Consider the following 26,140-nt stretch of genomic DNA (forward strand, 5'->3'; position numbering starts at 1 on the left):
TATTTAAGAGCTTAGTGAGTAACAGATAGGCCTGGGGTGAATATCACCTCTCCTCCCACTGCTAGCTAGGGGAAAGTCATTTAATGAAGATAATTTACCCTTTGCAGGGGTAGAGGATACTTACTAGATGGTGACACAGGGGCTTTAAGTTTCTGTTAACATTGTTTATCAACCTGGATGCTGGTTGTATGCATATGTTCACCTAGTGAAAATTAAAACTTATGAGCTGTATGTGTGTGGGGGGGTGGGGGGGGAGGGATGGGGGGAAGGTGGTTTAAAACTAGATTTCATCTAAGCCAACTTTCATTTTCCTCTAGCTTCACAAGGCAAAGAAGAATAGATGACTAATGGATTCATTCTCCTACAATGAGGTATTCCACCCAAAGCTGGTAGTAGGCAAAATTATAAGGCAGATGACATTTATCTTTGAGATTTCCCCAAATATCCATTTCCTCACTTTTACTCATCTCTGCCACATGAAACTCTTTGAGAAAGGATTTGACACTCATTCATTCTAAAAAGCTAATGAGTTACTCCATCCATAAAAGTATTGGCATTTTATCAGAATCCAAAATCCTCATGCAAAAAGGAACACATTCTAAGTGTGGAATCTAATAACAAGCTGACAGCGCACGTGCCGATGGTGACAGTAGGAGGCATTCTTATTCATCTAACTCTTAGGCTGGCCCACAGTCTGACTTTCCTTACAAAGCAGTTCTTGACCCATGAAAACAGTAATGAACAATAAAAATACAATAAATTTGCTGTTAATTTAAGATGAAACTTAAGCCAAATTTAAGTTTGGCTACTTTTACGTGTTTAAATTCAAGAGTTTTAGCTAGTGTGTGCCGAAATGAGCTTGAGGGATAACATCAAAACCCCTACAACAACTAACATCATTCTTAATTACAACAAATTAAAAGCTTTCTTGTTAAGATCAGGAAAAGACAAAAAAGTCTCCTATCACCACTCCCTTTCAACACCATACTGGAAATCCTAGCTAATGCAATAAGAAAAGCAAATAAAAGGTATACAGACTACTACAAAAGAACCAAACTGCCTTTATTTGCATATGACGCGATTGTATATGTAGAAAATCTGAAAGAACCACCAAAACACCTACTAGAACTAATAAGCAATTATAGCAAGATTGCAGGGTACAGAGCTGACATATAGAAGCCAATTGCTTTCCAATATAACAGCAATGAAACGCTGGAATTACAAACCTTTTATATAATCACTACAAAACTATGTTACCACACCCCAAAAAAGAAGACAGATTTAGGTTACAAATATAATAAAATGTGAACAAGATATATATATATATATATATATATATATATATATATATATATATATATATGGCAAACTATAACTCTTATAAATGAAATCAAAGAACTAAATAGATATTCCTTGTTCACGAAAAGGAAGACTCAGTACTGTTATCAATTATTCCCAACTTGATCTACAGATTCAGTGCAATCTTAATTAAAATCTCAGCTCCTTATTTTGTCATTATTGACAAGCTGATTCTAAAGTTTGTTTGGAGAGGCAAACAGAATAGAGAACTCAAACAAATATTGAAATAATCAACTGATCCTTACCAAAGGAGCAAAGAAAATTCAATGGAGAGATGCTGTCTTTCCAGCAAATGGTGCTAGAGCAACTAAAAATTCACATTTGAAAAAGAGGTTTTGAGGGAGTGGGGGCGGGGAGACACGAGGAGGAGGAAGTTTAGCCTTACACCCTTCACAAATATTAACTTAAAATGGATCACAGACCTAAATGTAAAATGCAAAACTATAAAACTCCTACAATATAACATAGGAGAAAATCTAGATGACCTTGGTGATGACTTTTTAGATATAACACCAAAGGTACATGAAAGAATGAACTGATAAGCTGGATTTTAAAATTAAAAACTCTGCTCTGTAAGATACTGTCAAAGAATGAAAAGGCAAGCCATAGATTGGGAGAAAGTATTTGCAATAGACATATCTGAAAGGGGCTATTATCCACAATAAGAAAACAACCTAATTAAAAATGAACAAAATATCTAACACTTACTAAAGAAGAGGTACAGATGGTAGATAAGCCTTGTGAGAACCTGCCCAACAGGATATACCATTAGAGAACTGCAAACTAAAACAACTAGGAGGTACCACTATACACTTATTAGAATGGCTAAAATCCAAAACACTGACAACACTAAATGCTGGTGGGGATGTGGAGCAAAAGGAACTTTCAATTCATTGCTAGTAAGAATGTAAAATGGTATAGCCAGGACTTCCCTTGTGGCTCAGTGGTTAAGAATCCACCTGCCAATCAATGCAGGGGACACAGGCCTCGTCCCTGGTCTGGGAAGACCCCACATGCCGGGGAACAGCTGGGCTTTTGTGCCAAAACTACTGAGCCTGCACTCTCGAACCTGCAAGCCACAGCTACTGAAGTCCGAGCACCCTAGAGCCCAAGAGCTTCACCTACTGAAGCCCACGCACCTAGAGCCTGTGCAACAAAAGCCACCGCACACCACAACAGAGTAGCCCCCACCTGCCACAACTAGAGAAAGTCTGCATGCAGCAACAAAGACCTAATGCAGCCAATTAATTTAAAAAATTTAAAAAAAAGAAAAAAAGAAAAAAGTTACCATGCCATACGAATACACAGAGGAACCTTAAGTGCAAACTACAAGTTAAATAAGCCAATATGAAACAGCTACATATTGTACGATTCCAATTAAATGTTCCGGGAGGGGGGAAAGGCAAAACAAAAGATTCGTGGTTGCCAGGAGTCTGTGGAGAGAGGGGTATGAATAGGTGCAGCACAGGGAATATTTAGGGCAGTGAAAATATTCTGTATGATACTATAATGGTGGATTCATGTCATTATATATTTGGCAAAACCAATAGAATGTACAGCACTAAGGATGAATTATGGACTTTGGGTGGTAATGATGTGTCAACGTTGGTTCAGATTGTAACAAATGTACCACTCTTGTGTGGGATTTCACTGGTAGGGGAAGCTGTGCTATAATGAAGTATATACACAATTGGCCCTCTGAAACTGTGGGTTCCACATCCTTGGGAGTCAAACAACCTGGGACTTAAAATACTCAGGGGAAAAAAAAAAACACAGAAGATTCCAAAAAGCAAAACTCAAAGAATTTGCCTACTGGCAACTAGTTACATAGCACTCACACTGTATAAGGTCGTATAAGGAATCTAGAGATGAAGGCTACAGGAGGATGTGCACAGGTCACGTGCAAGCACCACGCTATATAAGGGACTGGGGCACCCACAGGATTGGGGGGGTGGGGGGTGGGGGGGAAGGTCCTGGAACCAATTCCCTCACAGACACTGTGGAATGGCTGTATAGTGACGTAATGCTAACATCTAGTGATAACACTTTCTTCTTCTCTCTAGATTTTATTCACCTTGGGACATGTAAAATTCAAAGTTTTATTCTGAGCCTGTCGGGGTGCAAACTTACTAGCTGTGCCGAGTGGTGGGTTCTATACTCATCTTCACTCCGAAGGCGCTGCTGGCATTTTTCACTGTGTTTTGCGATACAAATTTCCTATAAATACATGAAATGTATTTTAATATAAGTGAAACTCGAAAGACTCAAAATTTAACTCATTTGATAAATTTTAATCTTAACATATACCTACAGAGCAAAATATCAAGTAAGCCACCTCTGGTTTCTCAGCCGGAATACTGAAGCAGCATAAGCCAAATGATTAGGATCTTAAAAGACTCTTCTATCAAACCACTTAACATCTGTAGAATCCCTGATTTCTCCCTTTTTTGGAAGAGGAGGAATGGGGCATGGTGGAGTGGAAGGGGGGCATACCTAAATAATCTCAAAAGTCTCTTTCAAATCTGAAGACTGTGGCCAGAAGATTCTAAGTATCATTATACTCTTTAAACTAGTCTGAGCAAAAAAGGGCACATAACTCTTGACGTCAACTCTGTTTCTTAAGTGCTCTCTGATGAATTAAAGAACACGTGTTTGCCCAGATTGGTTTAAACAATATCATGAAACCTGAATCTTCTGATCATAGACTCCAGAGCTAAAAAGAGACCTTAAAGACTAGAAAGTATGATAATAGTATGCTACAAATATGCTAATTCTAATTACATGAAAATAATATTGAGATATGTGCCCTTACAAAATAATATACTATCCTATCATCTGGCAATTTCCAATGGCACCACACGAAGTCTTCACTTTCTCTGGGTCCTTCTGGAGAAGTCCTCCAGATAAAAAGGTTAACATTAGTTTCCAACACTCAAGGCTATACCAAAAGATTACTGTTCCAACCACATTAAGTCATATATAAATAACCTTTCAGACCAGGAAGCTTCCTCTCTTCCTATCTTTACCCACACTGGGTTGACTCTGTTGCCTAACAAGTACTGATCATGAAAGGAACCTGTCCAGGGCAGTCTGCAAGGGGGAAAAGTGGCATGATGCAGTGACATAATGACTCAGGCTCCCAAGTCACAGAGACCTAGGACAGGATCCTATCTTTGACCCCTACTAGCTGCTTTTCCTTGGGTAATTTATGTAACTGCTGGAAGCTTTAGTTCCCTTGGTTATAAAATTAGGATACACGTCAACAATTCCTTATCAAGAACAGAACTCAGGTGTGTTTCAAAGAAAATTTTTTTTTTAATTTTAGAAAGGTGATATGTTGCATATGCCATCTATTGCCCAGTAACTCCAGCAGGATCTGAAGCAACGCCCCAGGATAAGTACTACTAACGTTTATGCAGTGAAATACATAACAGTCAAAGTAAGTAGGACAAAGAAATGTTCAGGTCTGGGTTTGCCACCAAATCAAGTATAAGAATGCTTTTTTGGCTACTGCAAGAATTACAAGAAGATAATATACATAAAGAACAGTATTATTTCTTTTATTCTTCTTAGAAAGTTTAACCACAAAGCATAGACCTCAAGTCCTCATGGCACAGCCAGAAACCATCTTTGTTCTTTCTGGAGGAGAAGCAGGGCATGATTTACTTATAGCCAGAGAACTACCCCCGGGGCATGAAATTCTATTGTGGGTGCCAGATTAAGCACAGAGCCTGTGACCCTCGGAGCGCTGACATGCAGACAACAAAGAAGGTGGGCTGTTGTTACATAAACAGTCATTCTGATCTTTTGTAAAGCACCGCTGATCTTTCTTTTTAGAACAATGTTTCTAATTTCCTCTCTTTCCAGCCTTCTTCTGTCATTCCTCTTTCCCTCTGCAGTTCTGTCACTTCCGTTGTTAGACTTGGGGCTCTGGGGGCAGGGAAAGGGGAGGGCAGGAGGTGAGACCATTTAGAGAAACCTGACTGTGTGATGTGATAGGTCACAGCAGATCAGAGGCTGTGGTATAAATTGGCAGAATCTACAGAGCTGAGTTTCCCTATCTCAGATTTAGTTTAAGAATGAAGAGTGAAAAGTATAGATTAAATCGACACACACTTTTATATACAAGTTAAAATTTCCTTGAAGACTGAGGTCAGAACCAGTCAACTTAATTGTAGAGCATCCCTGGCCTCCTTAAATAAAAAGGAGCCAGTAACTGCATTACATGGAGTCCTGTAGTCATGCCTAAGCAGAATCACCTTTGGGTGGCTGCGGCAAACAGCGTATCACCACTGGCCATTCTAATGTGTTTAAGAGGGTAATTCTCAGACAACCATATAATGTCAATATAATGGCCCAAGTATTGAGAAGAGAACTCTTACTTAGTTTTAAAAGATATATGTATTAGTAACAAACTGGGTTAGAATTATTAGATATGGGTCAAGGATTAACTGTTAAATAAAAGCAAGATGTAATATTAAGGTTATATATTCAATAAATAGGTAACCAATTATACCTTTTTATTTCTGAGGTATGCTTTCTTGGCTGAAACCCGTCCACGTCTTGCCTCTAGCTGGCGTGCTTTCTGCTGAAGTTTCTGTAGCTCTTCTCTCTGTAAATGCACAGATGCTGCCATCTCTTCCTTCTCCAGCATGGCCTCCATGCTTTCATAAGTGTCATAGTATACCACTTCATCTCTCTTTTCTGTCACAAAACAGCAACAAGGGGTAGTGGGTAAGAGCATGGGCTATGGAGCCAGATAGAACAGAGCTCTGATCCACTCACTGATTTTGAGACCTCAGGCAAAGCCACGACCTCTTTGTAAAATAGTGATTATTAGGAAATACTCCTCACAAGGGGAATGTGTGTGCCAGTGTCTGGCACACGGTTCAGTGCTCAATGTAAAATGCCATGAATCTTGTCTCCCAAATTAAAAATTTGAGAATACAGATTCTGGCTGAAGCAACAAAGCAAGTTACTTACAAAGTAAGTATTTTAGAAAGGTAATAGCATAGTTGCACTGCTACATCTACTAAATCACTTGTTCGACTTCAAGATTTTTTAGCCTCAACAAAAGAAATAAAACTGGTGTCCATGTACATTTTCCCTATGTATGTAAACAAATACATGGGAAAATTCTATCGTTCATTCAAATGTATTTTTGTAGACGTATGTAGTTAGACACACATCATACCTGATATAAGTCTTTTGATGCTTTCCAGCTGCGCTGTCAACAGTAACTCCTCACACTTCAAGATTTCAAACTGCACTTCATACAACTGAAGTTGCAGATCATAATAATCAGCTTCTAATTGATCCAATCGGGCTATGGCTTCTGTACCGCCCTGCAAACTCTGCATCTGCATTGAAAATAAAAATAAGAACATGTCTAGTTTGAGAGAACAAGAAATTAAGTTATGATTAGAAATGAATACTAACTAATCAGACAGGATAATCCATGATGCATCTGAACACCAGCAGGCAATCTGCTACAGATAACTTAAGAACCTACTAAATTTGTGTACCAAGTTGTGTGCACATATATATTTGTCTCTGAGTACAGCATTCCTAGCTTTCAAATTCATAAAGGGACAAGAGTCTGTGACCTAAAAGTGGTGAGAATGACTATAATCGAGACTTGGTTAAAAAGAAATCGTACTTACTCCTAAGTGTGGTTAAAAATTTGCTTGCCTGGGTGATATTTAATGTTTCAGCATTACTTTAGAAATTGTTTGGAGAAATGTCTATTTAGGTCTTCCACCCATTTTTGGATGGGGTTGTTTGGTTTTTTGATATATAGCTTCATGAACTGCTTGTATATTTTGGAGATTAAACCGTTCTCAGTTGCTTTGTTTGAGGGGTGGGATAGGGAGGGTGGGATAGCCAGGGTGGGATAGGGAGGCTCTAGAGGAAGGGGATACAGGGGATATATGCACAAATACAGCTGATTCACTTTGTTGTACAGCAGAAACTGGCACAGCAGCGTAAAGCAATTATACTCCAGTAAAGATCTGGCGAAAAAAGAGAAAAAATGAAATTGTTTGAAGCTTAGCATTAGACCATGGCAAATACCATTGTCACATCAGGAAGAAATTTTTGTTTTTAAAATAACCTAAGGAGATGCACCATATCAACACTTTTTTTTAAAGAACAAAAGTCTCCCCATAATTTAAACCACGGGATTGTACTTTATCATAAAGCAAGGGATTTGTTTGGGATGGGCTTAATAAATCACATTTAGTCTGTTTCTCATGAGTCATGTGGTCATGTTAAATTAACACTAATAAAACTGGTGCAGTCATCATCATAGATATATATAAAAATCACAATGCATACATTATATCACTCAACAAGCATAAACCTGGCAAGAATGACTGACAGTTTTACCAAATCCTCTGAAGAGTCCAATCACAATCCAGAACATTCAAAAACAGACTCTTAAGGTACCCAGATAACCCCAGGGAAAATGACCGCACATATAATCATGCCAGACGCCCTGGCCCATTTCAGCCTCCCCTGTCCTCTACCCACAGGAGACCAATTCCAGTAAGAAATGTTCTTGCAATAGCAAATAGTTATAAATCTTACCCTCAGCAGCTCTTTTAGGCACCCTATGTTGTCAGTACAATTTATCCTGGTTACAATAATGCTAGTCAATTTGATGATGACAGTGGCACTCTATTTCAGAGTCAATAAAATACTAGCATTTCAAGTTTTAAAGCTCTAGAACTTAAGAAAATTCCAGATACCTAGAAATATAAAGGAGAAAGCTAACTAGAAAAAAAAGATTAGAGGGGAAATGCCTCAGGTGAAGAAGAGATGGAGCTGAAATCTGTGAAGAGATTCTGAATAGTGTGAAAAAGTTATAATTTTTCCTTTAATAACAGTAGCAAATAAGAAAATGTAAGGGAAAAAAATAAATCCATTAACAAATTTAAATCCATAATTTAAAATCTATTAACAAAAAGATCTTTCTAGATCGTAGCTATAATACATTATAGATTACCTCATACACTATTTTTTAAACAAGAGTTAGACATGCATATGCACGTTCATGGAACAATGTATTTTATAAAAAGCTGTATTAATAAAAGCAGTGATGACATTTTGTTCTTCTCTAGAGCAGAATGCACAACTTTCATAAATACATATTCAATGTATTTAGAAACCAATATGGTCAAGCCACAAAATGGGAGCAATATTTGCAAATCATATATTTGATAAAAGACTTATATCTGGAATACATAAAGAACTCTTTCAATTCAGAGGTTTAAAAAATCCAATTCTAGGGAGTTTCCTGGCGCTCCAGTAGATCCCGCAAGGTGAATGATGTGGCCAGAAAAAAATTTTTAAATGGGCAAATGATCTGAATAGACGTTTCTCCAAAGAAGATATTTAAGCGGCCAATAAACACACAAAAAGATACTGGACACAAATGCCATCAGAGAAATTCAAATCAAAACCTTGAGATACCACTTTCACACCCACCGGGATGGCTATAATAAAAAAGACAGTATTAGTGATAATGTAAAGAAAGACATGGAGAAATTCTATCCTTTGTACACTGCTGGTGGAAATGTAAATGGTACAGCTGCTATGGAAAATAGTCCAGCAGTTCCTCAATAGGTTCACAGCATTTCACACCAAGATAAAGGAAAACCTTGAACACAAATATCCATAACGCTCCAAAAATAGAAAGAACCCAAAAGTTCAACTGATGAATGCATAAAATGTGGTATAACCATAGAATGGTGTATCATATGCCAAAAAAAGTAAATTAAGGAATCACACTGCAACATGGATGAACCTTGAAAACATTATGCTATGGGGGGGGGGGGGGGGGAGGGGGGGGCATTTTTAAGATAATCACAACTTTTATGATTCCATTTACAGGAAATGTCCAGAATAACAAATCTACAGAGATAGAAAACAGTTGCCTAGGTGTGGGTAGGACTGAAGGGGTGATAGCAAATGAGTGCTTCTTTTTCTTTAACAGTTGCTGCCTACAGTCACGCTGGGATACTGTGAAAATGCCATCACTCTAACTTCTATCACAGGCCCAACTGTGAAAGTTATCATCATCTCATGGAGATACTACAAAATTAACAACTGCCTGTAGAGTCAGAAAAATTTAATTCTTGTACAAAAAAGAAAAAAAAAGTCAAATAGCACATCTTAATTAAAAAGATTTTAAATCATATTCTTCTCATGGTTTTGTTACCTCTTCTTTTAGTGCATGTTTCCTCTGTTCCAAACAGATCTCTTTAGCTCTCATCATCTGTAGAGTCTCCTTAGAAACTGCATATTGGAGTTTTTCCATTCGTTCAGCAGCTGCTGCCCATGATGCTTTACCAAATTTCTTCTGATCTGCTCGCATTCGATCATACACCGCTATTGATAATTTTTAAAAAGACATTGACATGAAACAATTTGATACTAAAGAATTTGAAAGTCTTAGATTTCACTGATCACACACTAAAAGATAAACACACAAATCCTACCCCGTGATAAATTACCCTACAACAGCTCTAAAATACAATTCAACAGTATCTTCAATTCTCTCTAATGTCTCCAATAAGAATTTTAAGTATTCATCCTCGGAAATAACTTTCTGAAGATGAAACTGAGATTTCAGGTTAATTTTAAAACTTACTTTTATAAAATACTCTTTTATATATGGAATCTAGAAAAATGGTACAGATTAACCAGTTTGCAAGGCAGAAACAGAGACACAGATATACAGAACAAACATATGGACATGGCGGGGGAGATTGGGGGAGGATAAATTGGGAGATTGGGATTGCCATATATACATTACTAATAAGAAAAAATATATATCGAATTATATACTTTTTAAAATTTTTTATTTCTGTGTTGGGTCTTCATTGCTGCGTGCAGGCTTTCTCTAGTTGTGGAGAGTGGGGGTTACTCTTCCATTGTGGTACATGGGCTTCTCAGTGCAGTGGCTTCTCTTGTTGCAGAGCATGGGCTCTAGGCGTGCTGGCTTCAGCAGTTGCAGCATGTGGGCTCAGCAGCTGTGGCACACAGGCCCAGCAGTTGTGCCACGCAGGCTCTAGGGCACACAGGCTTCAGTAGTTGTGGTGTGCAGCCTCAGTAGTTGTGACTCACAGACTCTAGAGTATAGGCTCAGTAGTTGCAGTGCACAGGCTTAACTGCTCCGCAGCACGTGGGGTCTTCCTGGACTAGGGCTCGAACCCATGTCCCCTGCATTGGCAGGCAGATTCTTAACCACTGCGCCACCAGGTAAGTCCTGTACACTTTAAATGTATGCAGTTTATTGTATGTCAATTATATCTCAATAAAAGTCCTTAAAAAATACTCTTTTCACATTGTCCAGTGGTAATTAAATTTCAAAGTTTCTATAAAACTTTATTCTGTGAAGGTTTATACTTTTTCCTAGATTATGTTAGTAGAAATCAGAACCATAACTATTAAATGTTATTTAAAAATTATTTAAATTCATGTACTTTTAAGTTCTCCAAAAGTATTGTAACAATATGATGTAGGATGAAATGAATCCTAGACATTAGTATGGAGCTTATTCTGCTAAGGTTAGTGTTGCAGTACAGCTAAGCTCCAAGGAAGACACCCAATGTCTCCTTGCCACCACACCCACACCCATATACACACACACAAAAGGAGGAGGAAAGAACTTTTTAGTTTGCCACAACAGACGCTTCATTCAAGAAACATTTCTTGACAATCAAACAGCTAGTATCCTCCAGTTAAAGAAGTTTATCACTGATAATAGCATGGTGCTGACTCATCTTGGGTCCTTATACAAATGAACCCAACCATCCTTATGACCTTTATGCCTAAGAGGTCAGAGACATGCTTTAACTATCATAAAACAGGCAGGCAATCTGATTATGCAGTGCCTACTATAGTCTTTAGGTCAGTATATATTCTCTAGTAGTTTCTTTAATATGTTCAGAGGTATTGTACTGCTACTATATCATAAGCCTCTTTGCAAGAAGTTTTCTCTCAGTAACAATATCTCAGTAACATTTGCCTCAGAATTTTATGGGTTCTTCATTCAAGAACATTACTATTTTTGGGGCTTCCCTGGTGGTGCAGTGGTTAGGAATCTGCCTGCCAATGCAAGAGACATGGGTTCGATTCCCGGTCGGGGACAATCCCACATGCCGCGGAGCAACTAAGCCCGTGTGCCACAACCAATGAGCCTCCGCTCTAGAGCTTGCAAGCCACAACTACTGAGCCCATGCACCGAAACTACTGAAGCCCACACGCCTAGAGCCGATACTGCACAACAAGAGTAGCCCCCCGCTTGCGCACAACTAGAGAAAGCCCATGTGCAGCAACAAAGACCCAATGCAGCCAAAAATAACTAAATAAATAATAAAATAAATCTTAAAAAAAAATTTAAAAAGAACATTACCATTTCTTGATTTATCCTTAAAAATCTGTTGAGTTCTTATTATGACAAATGAGCAATCTACTTAGAATCTCCTCTCAATATAGTTCTTTTTGTTTCTCTGTTTTTTTGTGGCTTTAAATGCTAACTTATTTGAATGTTGATCCGATCCTTAATTTTAGGGTTTCTAACAAATAATATTTACTTATGTTTCTTACATATCAAATGATTCTGCCATGTTAAATCTGTATCTTTCATCATCAGAAAATCTACAAACAATAAATGCTGGAGAGGGTGTGGAGAAAAGGGAACCCTCCTGCACCGTTTGTGGGAATGTAAACTGATACAGCCACTATGGAGAACAGTATAGAGGTTCCTTAAGAAACTAAAAATAGAATTACCATATGACCTAGCAATCCCACTACTGGGCACATACCCTGAGCAAAACCATAATTCAAAAAGACACATGCACCCTAATGTTCATTGCAGCACTATTTACAATAGCCAGGTCACGGAAACAACCTAAATGTCCATCAACAGATGAACAGATAAAGAAAATGTGGTACATGTATACAATGGAATATTACTCGGCTGTAAAAAGGAAAGAAACTGGGACATTTGTAGAGACATGGATAGACCTAGAGACTGCCATACAGAGTGAAGTAAGTTGGAAAGAGAAAAACAAATATCGCATATCAACACATATATGCAGTGATTAAGAATCTGCCTGCTAATGCAAGGAACATATGTTTAAGCCCTGGTCTGGGAAGATCCCACATGTTGTGGAGCAACTAACCACCCGGGAGCCATAACCACCACAATGAAGAGTAGCCCCTGCTCTCTGCTACTAGAGAAAGACCAACCCTGCACATATCAACAAAGACCCAACACAGCCAAAAATAAATAAATAAAATCTAAAACAAAAACCCTCCCCAATTTCTTCTTTAAAAAAAATCAGCCCCACACCTTTGTTCTTTGGGCTTGCCTGTGTTTCTCCCTAGCTTGCCTGTTTCAAACTGCAATTCTCTGCTATTCCCAAATAAACCTATTTTGCTGGTAAAAACAAACAAACAAAAACACATGTATGCAGAATCTAGAAAAATGGTACAGATCAACTGGTTTGCAAGGCAGAAACAGAGACACAGATGTAGATAACAAACATATGGACACCAAGTGGGGAAAGCGGGCAGGGTTGGGGGGGAATGAATTGGGAGATTGGGATACCAAATTGTACACTCTAAATATATGCAGTTTATTGTATGTTAACTGTATCAATAAAAGTTCTAAAAAAAAAAAAAGTATGATAATATTTATGCAACCATAAGATCAATACAGTAGTGCACTGTATGGGAAAAAACAACAGCAGGGGGTTTGGAGTTAGACAGCCTGAAGTTAAATTCCCACTTACACCCATCAACATGTGATTTTTGGCAGAAACCTAACAGTTCTTGGGCTAAATTCCTTTGAATGATAAATGTAAGGAAATACAGTACCTCCTTGGAAGACCTGTGGAAATTAAATGAGAGAATAGATATTCAATTGTTTCTCTCACTTCACATGGCAATATTAATCAAAATACTTGGTCTGTTTTGTTTCTTCTCTCCCTCATGAACACATGACCACAATCACTCATTTATATGATGTTATGTTAATTTAAAAGCACTTTTTCCATGTGTTTTATTTATCTGCTATACCATAACTTGTTAATAGTGGTCTTCTTTAACTGCTAGGATTATGAGTGGTCTTATATACTTTCCTGTATAACTACTACGAACATAAAATACTTAAACCACTCATTTTTGAAAATACCTCCATTCATTTTTGAAAATACCCAACAAGGATAATTTTACTGGGAAACTCACCTTTTTGAGCTTTAGCTGTTATTTCAAAATATTTGACAGTAAGATCTTGAATGGACAGTACAGCCATATGAGCCTTCCGCTGCCAATCAGCATCTTCTTTTCGTAGACTTTCAATTCTTCGGGGACCCAGGTAATCATTCTCCATAGAAATCTTTAGCGAGAAAAAGAAAAACTGAAATAATCGTTTCTTTTTTTATTCATTCCTTAAACGTTTACTGAATGTTTATATATCAGGCATTGTGCTTGGAGCTAAAAGAAAGAATACTTGTTATTCCCTGCTCTGGAGTAGAAGCTATCAATTTACAAAACAATTAAATTAACAATAGTGTTGAAGACAGCTGACACAGAAATTTGTTCCCCTGCCTCCTCTATCTTCTTCTTCATCTTTCCCTCTTCTATATAAAAATAAAGGACATAATTTTTAAGACTGGTTATTTTGGAGTGCTGAGATGAGAAATTTATTTCCTCCTTTATGATAATTGTTATCTTCAGGTTAAGAATTATTTGTGCCAATAAAATGTTTATTTAATCACTGACATAAATAAAATAAGATTGGCAATATATAAAAATCAGCCTATCTGCCTACTTAAGGACTCTGGATATAATTAACAGAGAAAAACTGGCTATGTATTATTTATAAGAGTCACAACTAAAACAAAAGGACAAAGGAAAGTTGAAAATCAAACGATGGACAGAGATATGCCAGGTGAATGCTACAGAAGTAACAATATTAATATGAATATATAGAAAAGCGCTGCACTGGTATGCTAATATGGAAGAAAGGTACTGTCCAAGAAGAACAGTAATAGACCCTTTGTACACGTTGTACTACTTTACCACATACTGAGAGACTTAAAAATTAAACAAGAAGTTAATAACATCATATTAGGATGATGGGGAAAAAATATTATAGAGAAAAATGTTAGCCCATCCCTGGCACACTTTAAAACACTGATCAAGTTAGTTATCACATGCCACTAAAAAAGTATAATGAATTTCAAAAGTAGAAATAATGCAGGTCATACTCTCTAAACAGTACAATAAATAGAAATCAAAGGAACAGTCAAAAATATTTGGTTTAGTCTTGAAGCAACAATATACTGCTCCTTAAGCAAATGAGTCTTCCAGGCAGAGGGAAAAATATGAGCACTCACTGTAGTGCTCAGCACAGACAGAACAATTAATTAGCAATATTAAGGGGGACAATGACAAGGTGGGGAAAAGGTCAAGAATGATTCTAGGGTTACTGGGGAAAAATATGTACGTAGAATTGCCAAGGATTTCATTTTGCATATGTGAAGCTTAACTCTGCAAGTCACGTCCAGAGATATAAGCTTGGGTACCCTTGACACACTAGAAGACATTTAAAGCAATGAATGAGACTGAATGAGTCCATGTAAGGAATCGGAAACATATAAGTAGTAAGATTCAACGCAGGAGAAATCAATTCTATTAAACACTGCTTAGGGGTCAGGTTAGACACACAGCAAGTACCCATGGACCTAACAGCATGAACTTGGCAACAACAGCTTTGGAGTACAAGCCAATTCCTTTTACCTATTAATTCCCATCATATCTTCAGATCTCAGTTCCTTTACTGGTTCATGGATATCTTCCCTGACTCGCCATTACAGGCAGTATAAACTCTTCAATGTAACAAATACCTTTCCTTCTTACCTCTTATCACAATCATACTTTGTAACACCTGAGTCCCACTCTGAATGTTCCATGAGGGCGGAGAATGCACAAGTGGTTTTTTATCTCTGCTTCTTGCTTTTCACTAGCACACTGCTAGGCATAAACTAGGGAATCTAAAACATTTCCTGAATGAGTGAATAAAAACTCACTTCCACACATGTTTTTAATGAGAGAAATGCAGACACATGTATAAATACTCTTTTGAGAAATTTGTGTGAGTGAATAGAGGGGAAAGCGGGTGCAGAAGAGGATAAGGCTTAAGGGTAGGCACTCTGCTTTATGTTAATGGGCGATCATGGAGTAGGTTGAGAAGGAGAACCTACGTTTTCCTCTGTGAAGAGAGAAGCCAGTTACAAAAAGAATCTGAAAAAGAACAGATATATGAATTATATATGTGTAACTGGATCATTTTGCTGTACACCTAAAAGTAACACAACATTGTAAATCAACTATACTCCAATATAAAATAAAAATTTAAAAAATGAACAAACCTAGTTAAAAATAAATTGGTAGAGGAGAGGGGAGGCGAGAAGACACAAGACAGCTGTTTTTAGGTGGCAGGATGACAAATCATTTAGAAAGACTCACTAAGCAAACATTAAAACAAGACTACCCAGGGTTAGTGAAGTCACAGTGTAACAGGCACACATAATATACTGATGGTAGAACTATAAATTGATTAAAACCTTTTCTGAAAAGTATTTTATGATACCATAATCTTTGAACACATTTAACTATTTAGATCAGGACAAACTTTACTGAGGTCCATAAATTGCAGAGGGCTTTGAAGGAGAGGTAGGATTCTGACAGTTACATGGGGAGCATACAGGAAAAGAGAACTACCCAAAAGGCATGCTATAGGTGAGCATTAACCTGAGCAAAAGCCTTGAGGTAAGAAAGTTCAGTGCATGGTAAAGGACAGAGAGCATTCCAGCTTAGCTGGAGTTTAAGTAAAAACAGATGAAGGCAGTGGGAGATAAGACTAGGAGAGTAGGTTATGATCACTGTGAGGAGGCTGTGAAGTTTGTACTGCATATGACAGGCAACTGGAAACCACTGTGGTATTCTCAGCAGTAATAAGTGGCATATTTAGACTTAAGTTTACATTTGGAAAACTTGTTTTCTGTAATAAAACCATCAAGGTTTTTGTGCTTTCATCTGCTGTGACTACCTCTGATTTTTAAAACAAGTTAAAAAGCAAAAGATTAGTATTCACAAGTATGAAAAAGAAATTTAATAAATTGATCACCAGAGTAAAAATTTAAATTCTTACTTGGCACGTTATGATAGAAGTCTTTTTCAATGACATGATTAAACTCTGTATGTTTATTATACCTAAGACCATAAGCTAGGTTAGCTAAGTTTTTCCTGACTTTGAAAGTCAAAATATATTTAGATTCTATCAACTCCAAGTTCAACCTTCTGCCTTGTGATGCTAGGGTTTGGGCTCTTAAAACCACATTTAGCCTTTGCCAATAAGCAGGGCTGGAGCAGATTTCAGAGTTGAAGGAAGAGATTTGCTTCCTCCTATTTGAACCACGTGACTCTCCTGTTTGCTGTTCCTGTGATCACCGTCCCAGACTCACTTCTTCACCCCACCACCTGCGGTACCTCCTTGAAGGAGTGAACAGAATCACATTTGCGGTTTTTTAACCTTTGCAGAACTGGCCTCATTTGTGTACCCAAGACAAGCCAGCACCAGTCCACCAGTGCCCTATCCCCAGAGATTAGGTTCTCTCCATTGAGATCAGACACACCAGCACTAGAAGAGCAATGTCTTCCTTCTCATAGGTCAGCTCCACAGGACCTCTCCTTTGATAATTATCACCTCTTCACTTTGTGACCCCCAATCCTAAGAGTGGTGGCTGCTTTCACAATTAACTCTGGTATTAGAGCTGCCTTATCTACCTTGTTAACAACTTTATACCTGGTTCTTTGTACGAAATCCCCTCTGTTGAAGTAACTGATTTGATCTTCCAGTCAGACCCCCAACCGACACAACTATGGAATCAAAATGTAATAAACAGAACAAGCAGTGCTCAAAATTCAAAAATCTTAACTCAGATCATGCAGATGGAAACCCTTTTCACTTGCATAAACACTGTAGAGAAATCAGAAACTTTGCATTATAGCTTTTTGAAGAGAAAAAATATAGAAAAATCTCATGGTAATTACCTAGAGATAACTTATACTTTGTTGTTGGATTATCTTTACCTTCATTGTACATGTATATTCAAATATACAGAACACAAACATGCTATGCTTTTTAAATGCTGTTTTAACTGGCTTCTGAAACTCAGTAGCTAATGCTGCAGCCAACTGTTTAAAAACGTGGTTAGAGTTTACTGTGCCTAAGACATTAAGCTAGGGTACTGAGTTCTTTTCCTAACTTGGCAAATTTGAAGATGTACAGCACTGGTCAGCTGGATCGTGTGCTAAAAACAATGACACCTCTGTTTTCAATTTCAGTGCGAGAAAGAAAACAGTGTCTGTTTTTAACATGGAAAAAAGTATGTGTCAGTTTAGGCAGCTAGGATAGTGAGATTAGTTTATAAACACAAATTTCTTGGCAAGGAATTACTTATTATAAAGTATATTACTAGCTTGGATCCTGGGTTTTATATGAGAAGCTTAAGTGTTACTTCTGTCTGCTGTTGAGATAGTAATTAAAAAAACACTACTAGGTGAAACAAATGCCAAGATAAACCTGTGAATATAATTGATGTAGTGGTGATCTTAATGTGAATTTTTTAGGCCCAGGAGTCACCTGAAGGTGACTCGGTTAACAAAATGACATGATTAGATTTGGCATCATCTATTTCATTCATTTTTACATTCAAAGCAAATATTAAATGTAATATTCTCAGGAAAGAGTGTAAAATGATGCATTTTTTGAAGGTAAGAGATATCTAAAGATAAGGAAATCAAAGGAAAAAATAGTTCAGGTAAGAGATAAGTACCTTAATGTCTGGTGGTAGCACTATATATTTCACATTGTACGGGTAGAGTATATAGTGGTCCAATGGTATAAAAATTGCACCCTGCACAAAACCAGAGGGTTTGCCAAGCCATGGGTACTGCTGCATATGCCCACTTGTCTACTGGAATAAGGGCAGAGCTGGGTGTCTTTTTCTATTTCACACAAAGACACCAATAGATTTGTTTGGTCCTGGGGAAAGGGAAGGGTGGAAGAAGAAAAGTACATTCAAGTTTCAAGGAGAAGATAGCTGAATTGCAAATGACATGACTGGCTACAAAAGGGAGGGAAAAACTGAGGGTGCCTTCTAGTTTTTAGCTTATGTACTTTTAGCAAGTTAAGTTGGACAATGTGTTTGAAGTGCTTATAGCTAATCCAGGAAGAATATCAGTAGGTCAATGCACTAACACTGACTCATTAAGAAAATGGGTTTTAAAAATCTAGAGAGAAAAAGAAAAAAAAAAGATAAAAATCTAGAGAGGATCATCTAGTTTATTTATTCAAGCTTTTTTTGGGGGGGGGGGGGGGGCGCGGTGGCAGTGAATGTCCTAACCACTGGACCACCAGGGAATTCCCCAAAGATCATTTAGTTTAAATCTCATTTTATGGATGAAAAAACTGGGGCTCAGAGAGAATGTAACTTTGAATTTAGTGTGCTCCATCCCTTAGCTGTTTCAAATTTTATTAGACACGTGGTTATAAAACTTTAGAGCAGGGGTCCCCAACTCCCAGGCTGCAGAGCAGGTGGTGAGGAGCAGGCACTTGCATTACCCCCTGAACCAAACCCCACCTCACCGCCCCCACGCCCTGGTCTGTGGAAAATTGTCTTCCACGAAACTGGTCCCTGGGGACCGCTGCTTTAGGGTATATCACGATTACCTGGAAAGCTTGTTAAAACAAAGATTGCTGCGCTCCTCCCTAGAGTTTCAGTAAAGGAGATGTGAGGTGAGGGCTAAGAATCTGTATTTCTAACAAGGTCCTAGGTGATACTGATGCTCCTCATCTGGAGGTCACACTTTTTAAGAACCAGTATATCAGACTTCAGAGTCTGGGAGCTTCCGAAAGAGGTATTTTAAAGAGGCTAAAGAATAAAGATCAAATTCCACAGGATGACATGATAGAGCACTCTAGTTCCTGACCATCTTTCCTCTCCTACAAATCCTTGGACCTGAGGCGGCATACCAAACAATTCACACCCTGTGGTAGAACTAGAAAAGCAGGCTTTATAGTCAAACACGTCTCAGTTCTAGCCATACCACTTATTGGCTTCCACTCATGGTGCTGGGTTGGTGATTCAGTAATATTCAAATAATTTATTGTGGCTAAAAGCCCTAGTATTATACCATTCCTGTTTTTACACATCTGTCTGGAATATTCTCAACTCCAATCTCCAATACAGACATACGTACTCACTTTCTTACTGAATTCTTATTCAATAGTGAAGCTTGATAATCCCTCTTTTACCATACATATCTTCAGGCAATGTTGATCACCTCATTTTGTGTCTCTTCACAAACTTGTACATACTGCTCACTTTTCTTTTAAAAAACATCTGAATTATAATTTACATACAACAAAATGTACCTGTTTTAAGTGTAAATTTTGACAAATTTATATACCCATGTTAACAGCCATAATCAAGATTTAGAGCACATCAATCTCCCCAAAGGATTGTTACATCTGCTTCCTCTCAGTGAATCTCTCTGGCTCCACCCCAGGCAACAACTGTTTAGAATGATCTTCTAGAATTCCATGCACTCGGAGGCACAGTTTATACTGTGTGTCTGGCATCTTTTGCTCAGCACAATTTTTCATAAGCTATTTAATCAGGGTTTAATTTACACATACTGTAATCAAGTGAATCCATGTAAAGTGCTCGGTTTGATGAATTTTGATTGCTGTGTAAATCCTCAAGAAACGACCACTACAATCATGATACAGAACATTCCTGTCACCTCCAAAATATTCTCATACCACTTTGTCATCCATCCCTTCACACAGTGTATACTCTTCTGTATATGACTTTGAGATGTGTCTGTGCTGTTGTGACTATCAGTGGTTAACTCCTTTGCATTGCTGAATATTATTCTACCATACAGAAATACCACATTTTGTTTATCCATTCACCTGTCGATGGTTATTTGGATTGCTCCATTTTGGGGCTACTGGGAACACAGCTGGCACGAACATTGGTATGTAAGTCTTTTTTGTGAACAGATGTTTTCGTTTCCCTTATATAAGCAACTAGGAGACAGCTGAGTTGTAAGGTATGTACAGTTGACCCTTGAACAACATGGGTTTGAACTGCATGAATCCACTTACATGCAGATTTTTACCACAAATATTACAGTGCTAAAAGACTGTTGGTTGAATCCACGGATGGGGAACCATGGATTTGGAAAGCCACTTTGGGACTTAAGCATATATGAGAATTTTGGTATCATTGGCAGGTCCTAAAACTACACCCAAGGGTTGTTCAAAGATCAACTGTGTATGTTTAACTTTTGAAGACATTGCCAAACTGTTTTCCTAAGTGTTTGTACCATTTTAAAATCCTGTTAGCAATGTATGAAAATTCCAGTTACTCTACATCCTCACTAGCCCTTGGGAGGGCCAGAATTTTTTCACTGTGTTCACTTTAATGGGTGTGTAACAGCACCTCACCGTGGTATCAATTTGGATTTCCTGAGTACGCTGAGCATCTTCACATATGATTATTAGCCATTTCTTTGTGTCCTTTTAAATATTTAGCTCATATTGAAAATTCTGAGGTTTTGTCTTAGTAAGTTGTACAGTTCCTTTTTCAGATATATTACAAGTTATTTTCTCTCAGTGTGTGGCCTGCCTTCTCATTTTCTTAATCTTTCAAATAGCGAAAAGTATTTAATTTTAGTGAAGTCCAATTTCTTATATTTTTTTTAGTCTTTGGCTCAAGTTTCCTGCATCCTATCTAAAAGTCCTTTGCCTTTCCTTCCAAAAGACTAAAAACTTTCTAAGTTTTCTTTTTCTTTTTTTAAAATTAATTACTTATTGGCTGCATTGGGTCTTTGTTGCTGCACACAGGCTTTCTCTAATTGCGGCAAGTGGGGGCTACTCTTCATTGTGGTGCACAGGCTCCCCATTGCGGTGGCTTCTCTTGTTGCAGAGCATGGGCTCTAGGCACGGGCTTCAGTAGTTGCAGCATATGGGCTCAACAGTTGTAGCGCACGGGCTTAGTTGCTCGTCAACATGTGGTATCTTCCTGGGGCAGGGATTGAACCCATGTCCCGTGCATTGGTAGGGGAATTCTTAACCACTGCACCATCTAGGAAGTCTGATAAGACTATTCTTTCCCCCCACTGAACTGCCTTGCCACCTTCGTGGAAAACTAATTGACTTTACAACCACAGGTCTATTTCTGGATTCTGTTTAATTCCATTCATTTACATGTCTATCCTATACTATTACCACAGTGTCTGGATTTCTCTAGCTATTTTATAATCAGCTGGTTAAAAACACACAACCTTACCGCAATTTTAACTTGAATCTACGGATCAACTGCAAACTGACATCTAAACACTGATTATTGTTAACAGATTATTTTCCAATCTATTAACATGGTCTATCTCCCCATTTATTTAGGTATGCTTTAATTTCTCTCAAAGTTTTATACTTTTTCAGTGTACAGTCCTTTTATATATTTTATAAAATTTACTCCTAAACATTTCATGTTCAGAGATGCAAATGTAAATGACATTTAAAAAAATTTTGATTTGAGTTTCATTTCTGGAAGATAGAAAATGCAACTGAATTTTTAATACTAACCTTGTAACTAAACTTACAGATTACTTCCAGTAGCTTTTTTAGATTCTTAATTTTTTACATGTGATCACATGATCTACAAATAAAGCTTTTTTTCCCAATTTATATATGCCTTTTATTTTTTTCTTGCCTTATTGAAATGGAGATGCACTCCAGAGAAATACTGAATAAAAGTTGTGAGTGTAGACAATCTTGCCTTGTTACCAATCTTGGGCAAGAATTCAGTCATTCACCATCATGTATGATGTTAGGTTTTTCATACATATCCTTTATCAGGTCAAGGAAGTCCCTGTCTCTTCCTAGTTTGCTGTGATTTTACGATGGATGGGCAATGAACTTTATCAAATGCATTTTTGCACCCACAGACATTGATTTTTTTTTCTTCCTTTACTGATAATATGGTTTTACACTGATTAGTTTTTGTAATGTTAAACCAATCTTGCCTCTCTGAGATAAACCCTAATCACAGTATATTACTGAATCCCATTTTTCAATATTTTTCTACATCCATGAGGGATGTTTATCTGTAGTTTTCTTTTTTTCTGCAATGTCATTTGATTTGCATAATGCTGGCCTCAAAAATGAGTTGGGAAGTGCGCCCTGCTTTAAGTCCTACAATGATCTTTTATCTGGCCCTGGAGTTTTCTTTGTGAGAAGGTTTTAACTTATGAATTCAACTTTGTTAATATAGAGCTACCAAACTTTTTCTATTTTTTCTTGAATCTATTTTGACAATTTGTATTTCTCTAAGAAATGTATCCATTTCATCTAAGTTGTAGAATTTTTTGGCACAAATTTGTTTATGTTCTCTTACTAGCTCATCATCATAGTTGATGGGGCATTTGAGGGGCAATGCAGTAAAATACCATTTTTACCTTTGAAAATGTTATCAGTTTAAAAAATATGTTATCTGTTCCTCCTCACCTGTACTCTGCTTCCCGGGGGGGGGGGGAAATGGAGTAATAATTACGCTAGTGGGCAATACAGCCCAACAAGGAGGTCCAACCAATTTGCTAATGTTAATACTCAATATGCAGAATATAGAAAAATGGTACAAATCAACCGGTTTGCAAGGCAGAAATAGAGACACAGATGTAGAGAGCAAACATATGAACACCAAGTGGGGAAAGCAGGGAGGGTTGGGGGGGAATGAACTGGGAGATTGGGATACCAAACTGTACACTCTAAATATATGCAGTTTATTGTGTGTTAACTGTATCTCAATAAAAGTTCTTAAAAAAATACTCAATACAAATCATGATATAATTAATATGAAAGCAAAAATTCATTCTGATTGATTCTGATAGTCAATGTTAAGCCGTACAGATTATGTCTGCTAAACACTGCAGCCTAGTTTAGAAGTAGATGGGGCCTTCATGTTATCCAGTTCATCCCGGGCCTTCCAGTCAAGTTTTGGATGGACAAACATCTATAGTTCATTTCTAAAAATTGGAGGACACTGTAGTGTCTAAAAATTCTTAGTTACTTGTTACCATTTTAACCAAAATGCCAAGTTTATGATAAAACTGACTTAACCCAGTATTTTTCAAAAGTATGAATAAAGGAGAGTGTGTCAATGATGTGACAGTCTGTGTTGCTCCATATCTTGATTCATTAGTAAAGGGGAAAAGACACACAGACATGCTTTACCTTGTCATAATTTTTCAAATATTATACAACTCATTCTTGCCCCCAAGCATAAAGTTCTTAGAATAACTGGTAATTTCTCAGATATAAATTTCTTAAATAATATTCCAAACTAACTTATTATGCAAAAAAAATTCTAGTTCAGCAATATTTCCATGTGAATTAAAACACAGCAACATTGATTTCAGTTCAGCCATAAAACCAAACCCTTAACACCTGCCTCAAAAAATGTTAATATACACTTTACACACAAAAATAAAATGTCATGAATTTTAAAGCTCTACCATTAACACCCTGTAACATTCAAAACAAGGTCTTCCCATAACAAATGTAGTCTAGAACTAGACAGTACCCAAAACGTTGAAAAGGAGATAGGAGTAGATGGAGAGGGGAAAAAAGCACAGGAAAGGATGGGAATCTCAATATATTTACAAACTTATTTTCTAGGCTTTTCTCTACTCTGGCTACTCAGCAGAGTCACCTTTTCAGATGCTTTTAAAATGAAATGTTCAGGCACTATGTAAAGCAAAACTACCAAACTAGAATCTTTGGGGGCAATGGACCAGATATCTACATGTATAAAAGCTCTTCTAATAATTAAAATGCATAACCAGCCAGGCTGAGAACTATAAAACAGGCAGGTTACTATCTAGGTTAAAAAAAAAAAAATACCTTGATCTGCTGTCTTCGTAGCATGGCAAGTTCTCGCATGTCTCGGAATGGCTGTAGTAAATACTGATAGAGTTCAGTTGTGGCTTCTGCAAGGCTGCTGTAGGCTTCATCCTCCATCTGATATAAGTCCAGAAGCTCTACCATGCTCTCTGTATTCTTGTGCTTATCCAAGAGCTGCAGAACAAGAAAATTTCACTGCAAAGAAATCCAACTGTAATAGCCTATAAATTACTTGCACACTCCCATCATCTCAGGACCCTGGAACCCTGAAATGCAGAATTAAGAGAATGAGAAGCACTAACTGCTTTCATCATTCATCTCCATGCCTTAGGTGTCTTACTACAAGACCACTGCCTGAAACGGTAACTACTGTCACCATGTTATTCCTGTTCTCTGCATTTTCTGGAATTTCATACTATCTACCTACCCTTAACTCTAAAAAAATTTTTTCTCACCATCTAGTAGCTTTCTCCATGTTTATACAAAATTTTTTTTCATTTCTAATCTACAAAGTAGTTATCAATTCTTGCCAACATTATTTTACTAATTTCCCCAAATAATCTTGCCACTCCTTTCCTCCACATTTGGAACATTCCCTCAATAATTTCAATTCATGCCTATGACTTCCTTCAAAATAATCCCTCAACTCTACTGAAGAGTTTAAGATTGACTATAGTATAACTTTCTTACTTTGCATTCCTTGGTACTCATGTGTATAATTATTGTTTATATATAGATATTCATTCATTTCTCAACAAATATGAACTGAGAATCTTAATACATGTTAGGCTCTGGGCATAGAAAAACATGGTTCCTTCCTTCATGGAGTTTACTGTGTAGTAAATAAACTAAATAAAATTTTTTAAAATTGCAAACTGTCATAAATGCTATGAAAATTATTATGTTTTTAAAAGTAAAGAATAGGATTTCCCTGGTGGCACAGTGGTTGAGAATCTGCCTGCTAATGCAGGGGGCATGGGTTCAGTTTCTGGTCCGGGAAGATCACACATGCCGCAGAGCAACTAAGCTCATGCACCACAACTGCTGAGCCTGCACTCTAGAGCCCATGAGCCACAACTACTGAGCCCACGTGCCTAGAACCCCTGCACCGTAACAAAGAGTAGCCCCTACTTGCTGCAACTAGAGAAAGCCTGTGCGTAACAACGAAGACCCAACGCAGCAAAAAAAAAAAAAAAAAAAAAAGTAAAGACTAAAATTAGGGACTTCCCTGATGGTGCAGTGGTTAAGAATCTGCCTGCCAATGCAAGGAACACGGGTTCGATTCCCAGTCCGGGAAGATCCCATATGCCGCGGAGCAACTAAGCCCGTGAGCCACAACTACTGAGCCTGTGCTCTAGAGCCCACGAGCCACAACTATTGAGCCCACGTGCCGCAACTACTGAAGCCCGCACATCTAGAGCCCGTGCTCACAACAAGTGAAGCCACCGCAATGAGAAGCCCGCGAACCACAATGAAGAATAGCCCCCACTCGCCGCAACTAGAGAAAGCCCATGAGCAGTAACAAAAACCCAACTCAGCCAATAAATAAATAAATTAAAAAAAAAAAAGACTAAAATTAACACAATGAAACAATGAGTCCCAAGAGAAAATAAGCGGTGGGGAGATGGTGTAAAACTATGACATAGTTCAGAGTAGGTTAGAGAAAAAGGCTATCCACGGAAGCGTAAGCTGAAATTTAAAGAACTGTTGAATGAACCACGTGACAAG

General features: G+C 37.6%; 1 protein-coding gene across 3 annotated transcripts in view; it reads right to left on the reverse strand.

The window, feature by feature from the left end:
* The window catches only part of JMY (junction mediating and regulatory protein, p53 cofactor), a 63,731-nt gene that overhangs the window by 13,741 nt on the left and 23,850 nt on the right, over positions 1–26,140 (reverse strand). For 2 of the 3 annotated variants that reach the window (XM_057740404.1, XM_057740403.1), the window contains exons 2-7: positions 24,413–24,586; positions 13,618–13,768; positions 9,581–9,750; positions 6,554–6,719; positions 5,876–6,063; positions 3,490–3,576 (exon numbers count right to left, since the gene is read on the reverse strand). In XM_057740404.1, coding sequence (XP_057596387.1) covers positions 3,490–3,576; positions 5,876–6,063; positions 6,554–6,719; positions 9,581–9,750; positions 13,618–13,768; positions 24,413–24,586 — 936 coding nt within the window. Of the gene's footprint in view, positions 1–124; positions 203–3,489; positions 3,577–5,875; positions 6,064–6,553; positions 6,720–9,580; positions 9,751–13,617; positions 13,769–24,412; positions 24,587–26,140 lie in introns of all 3 variants that reach the window. The other variant, XM_057740402.1, reaches the window with a different exon arrangement.

The sequence above is a fragment of the Hippopotamus amphibius genome, chromosome 1 (genome assembly GCF_030028045.1).
Source record: "Hippopotamus amphibius kiboko isolate mHipAmp2 chromosome 1, mHipAmp2.hap2, whole genome shotgun sequence".
Lineage (NCBI taxonomy): Eukaryota > Metazoa > Chordata > Mammalia > Artiodactyla > Hippopotamidae > Hippopotamus > Hippopotamus amphibius.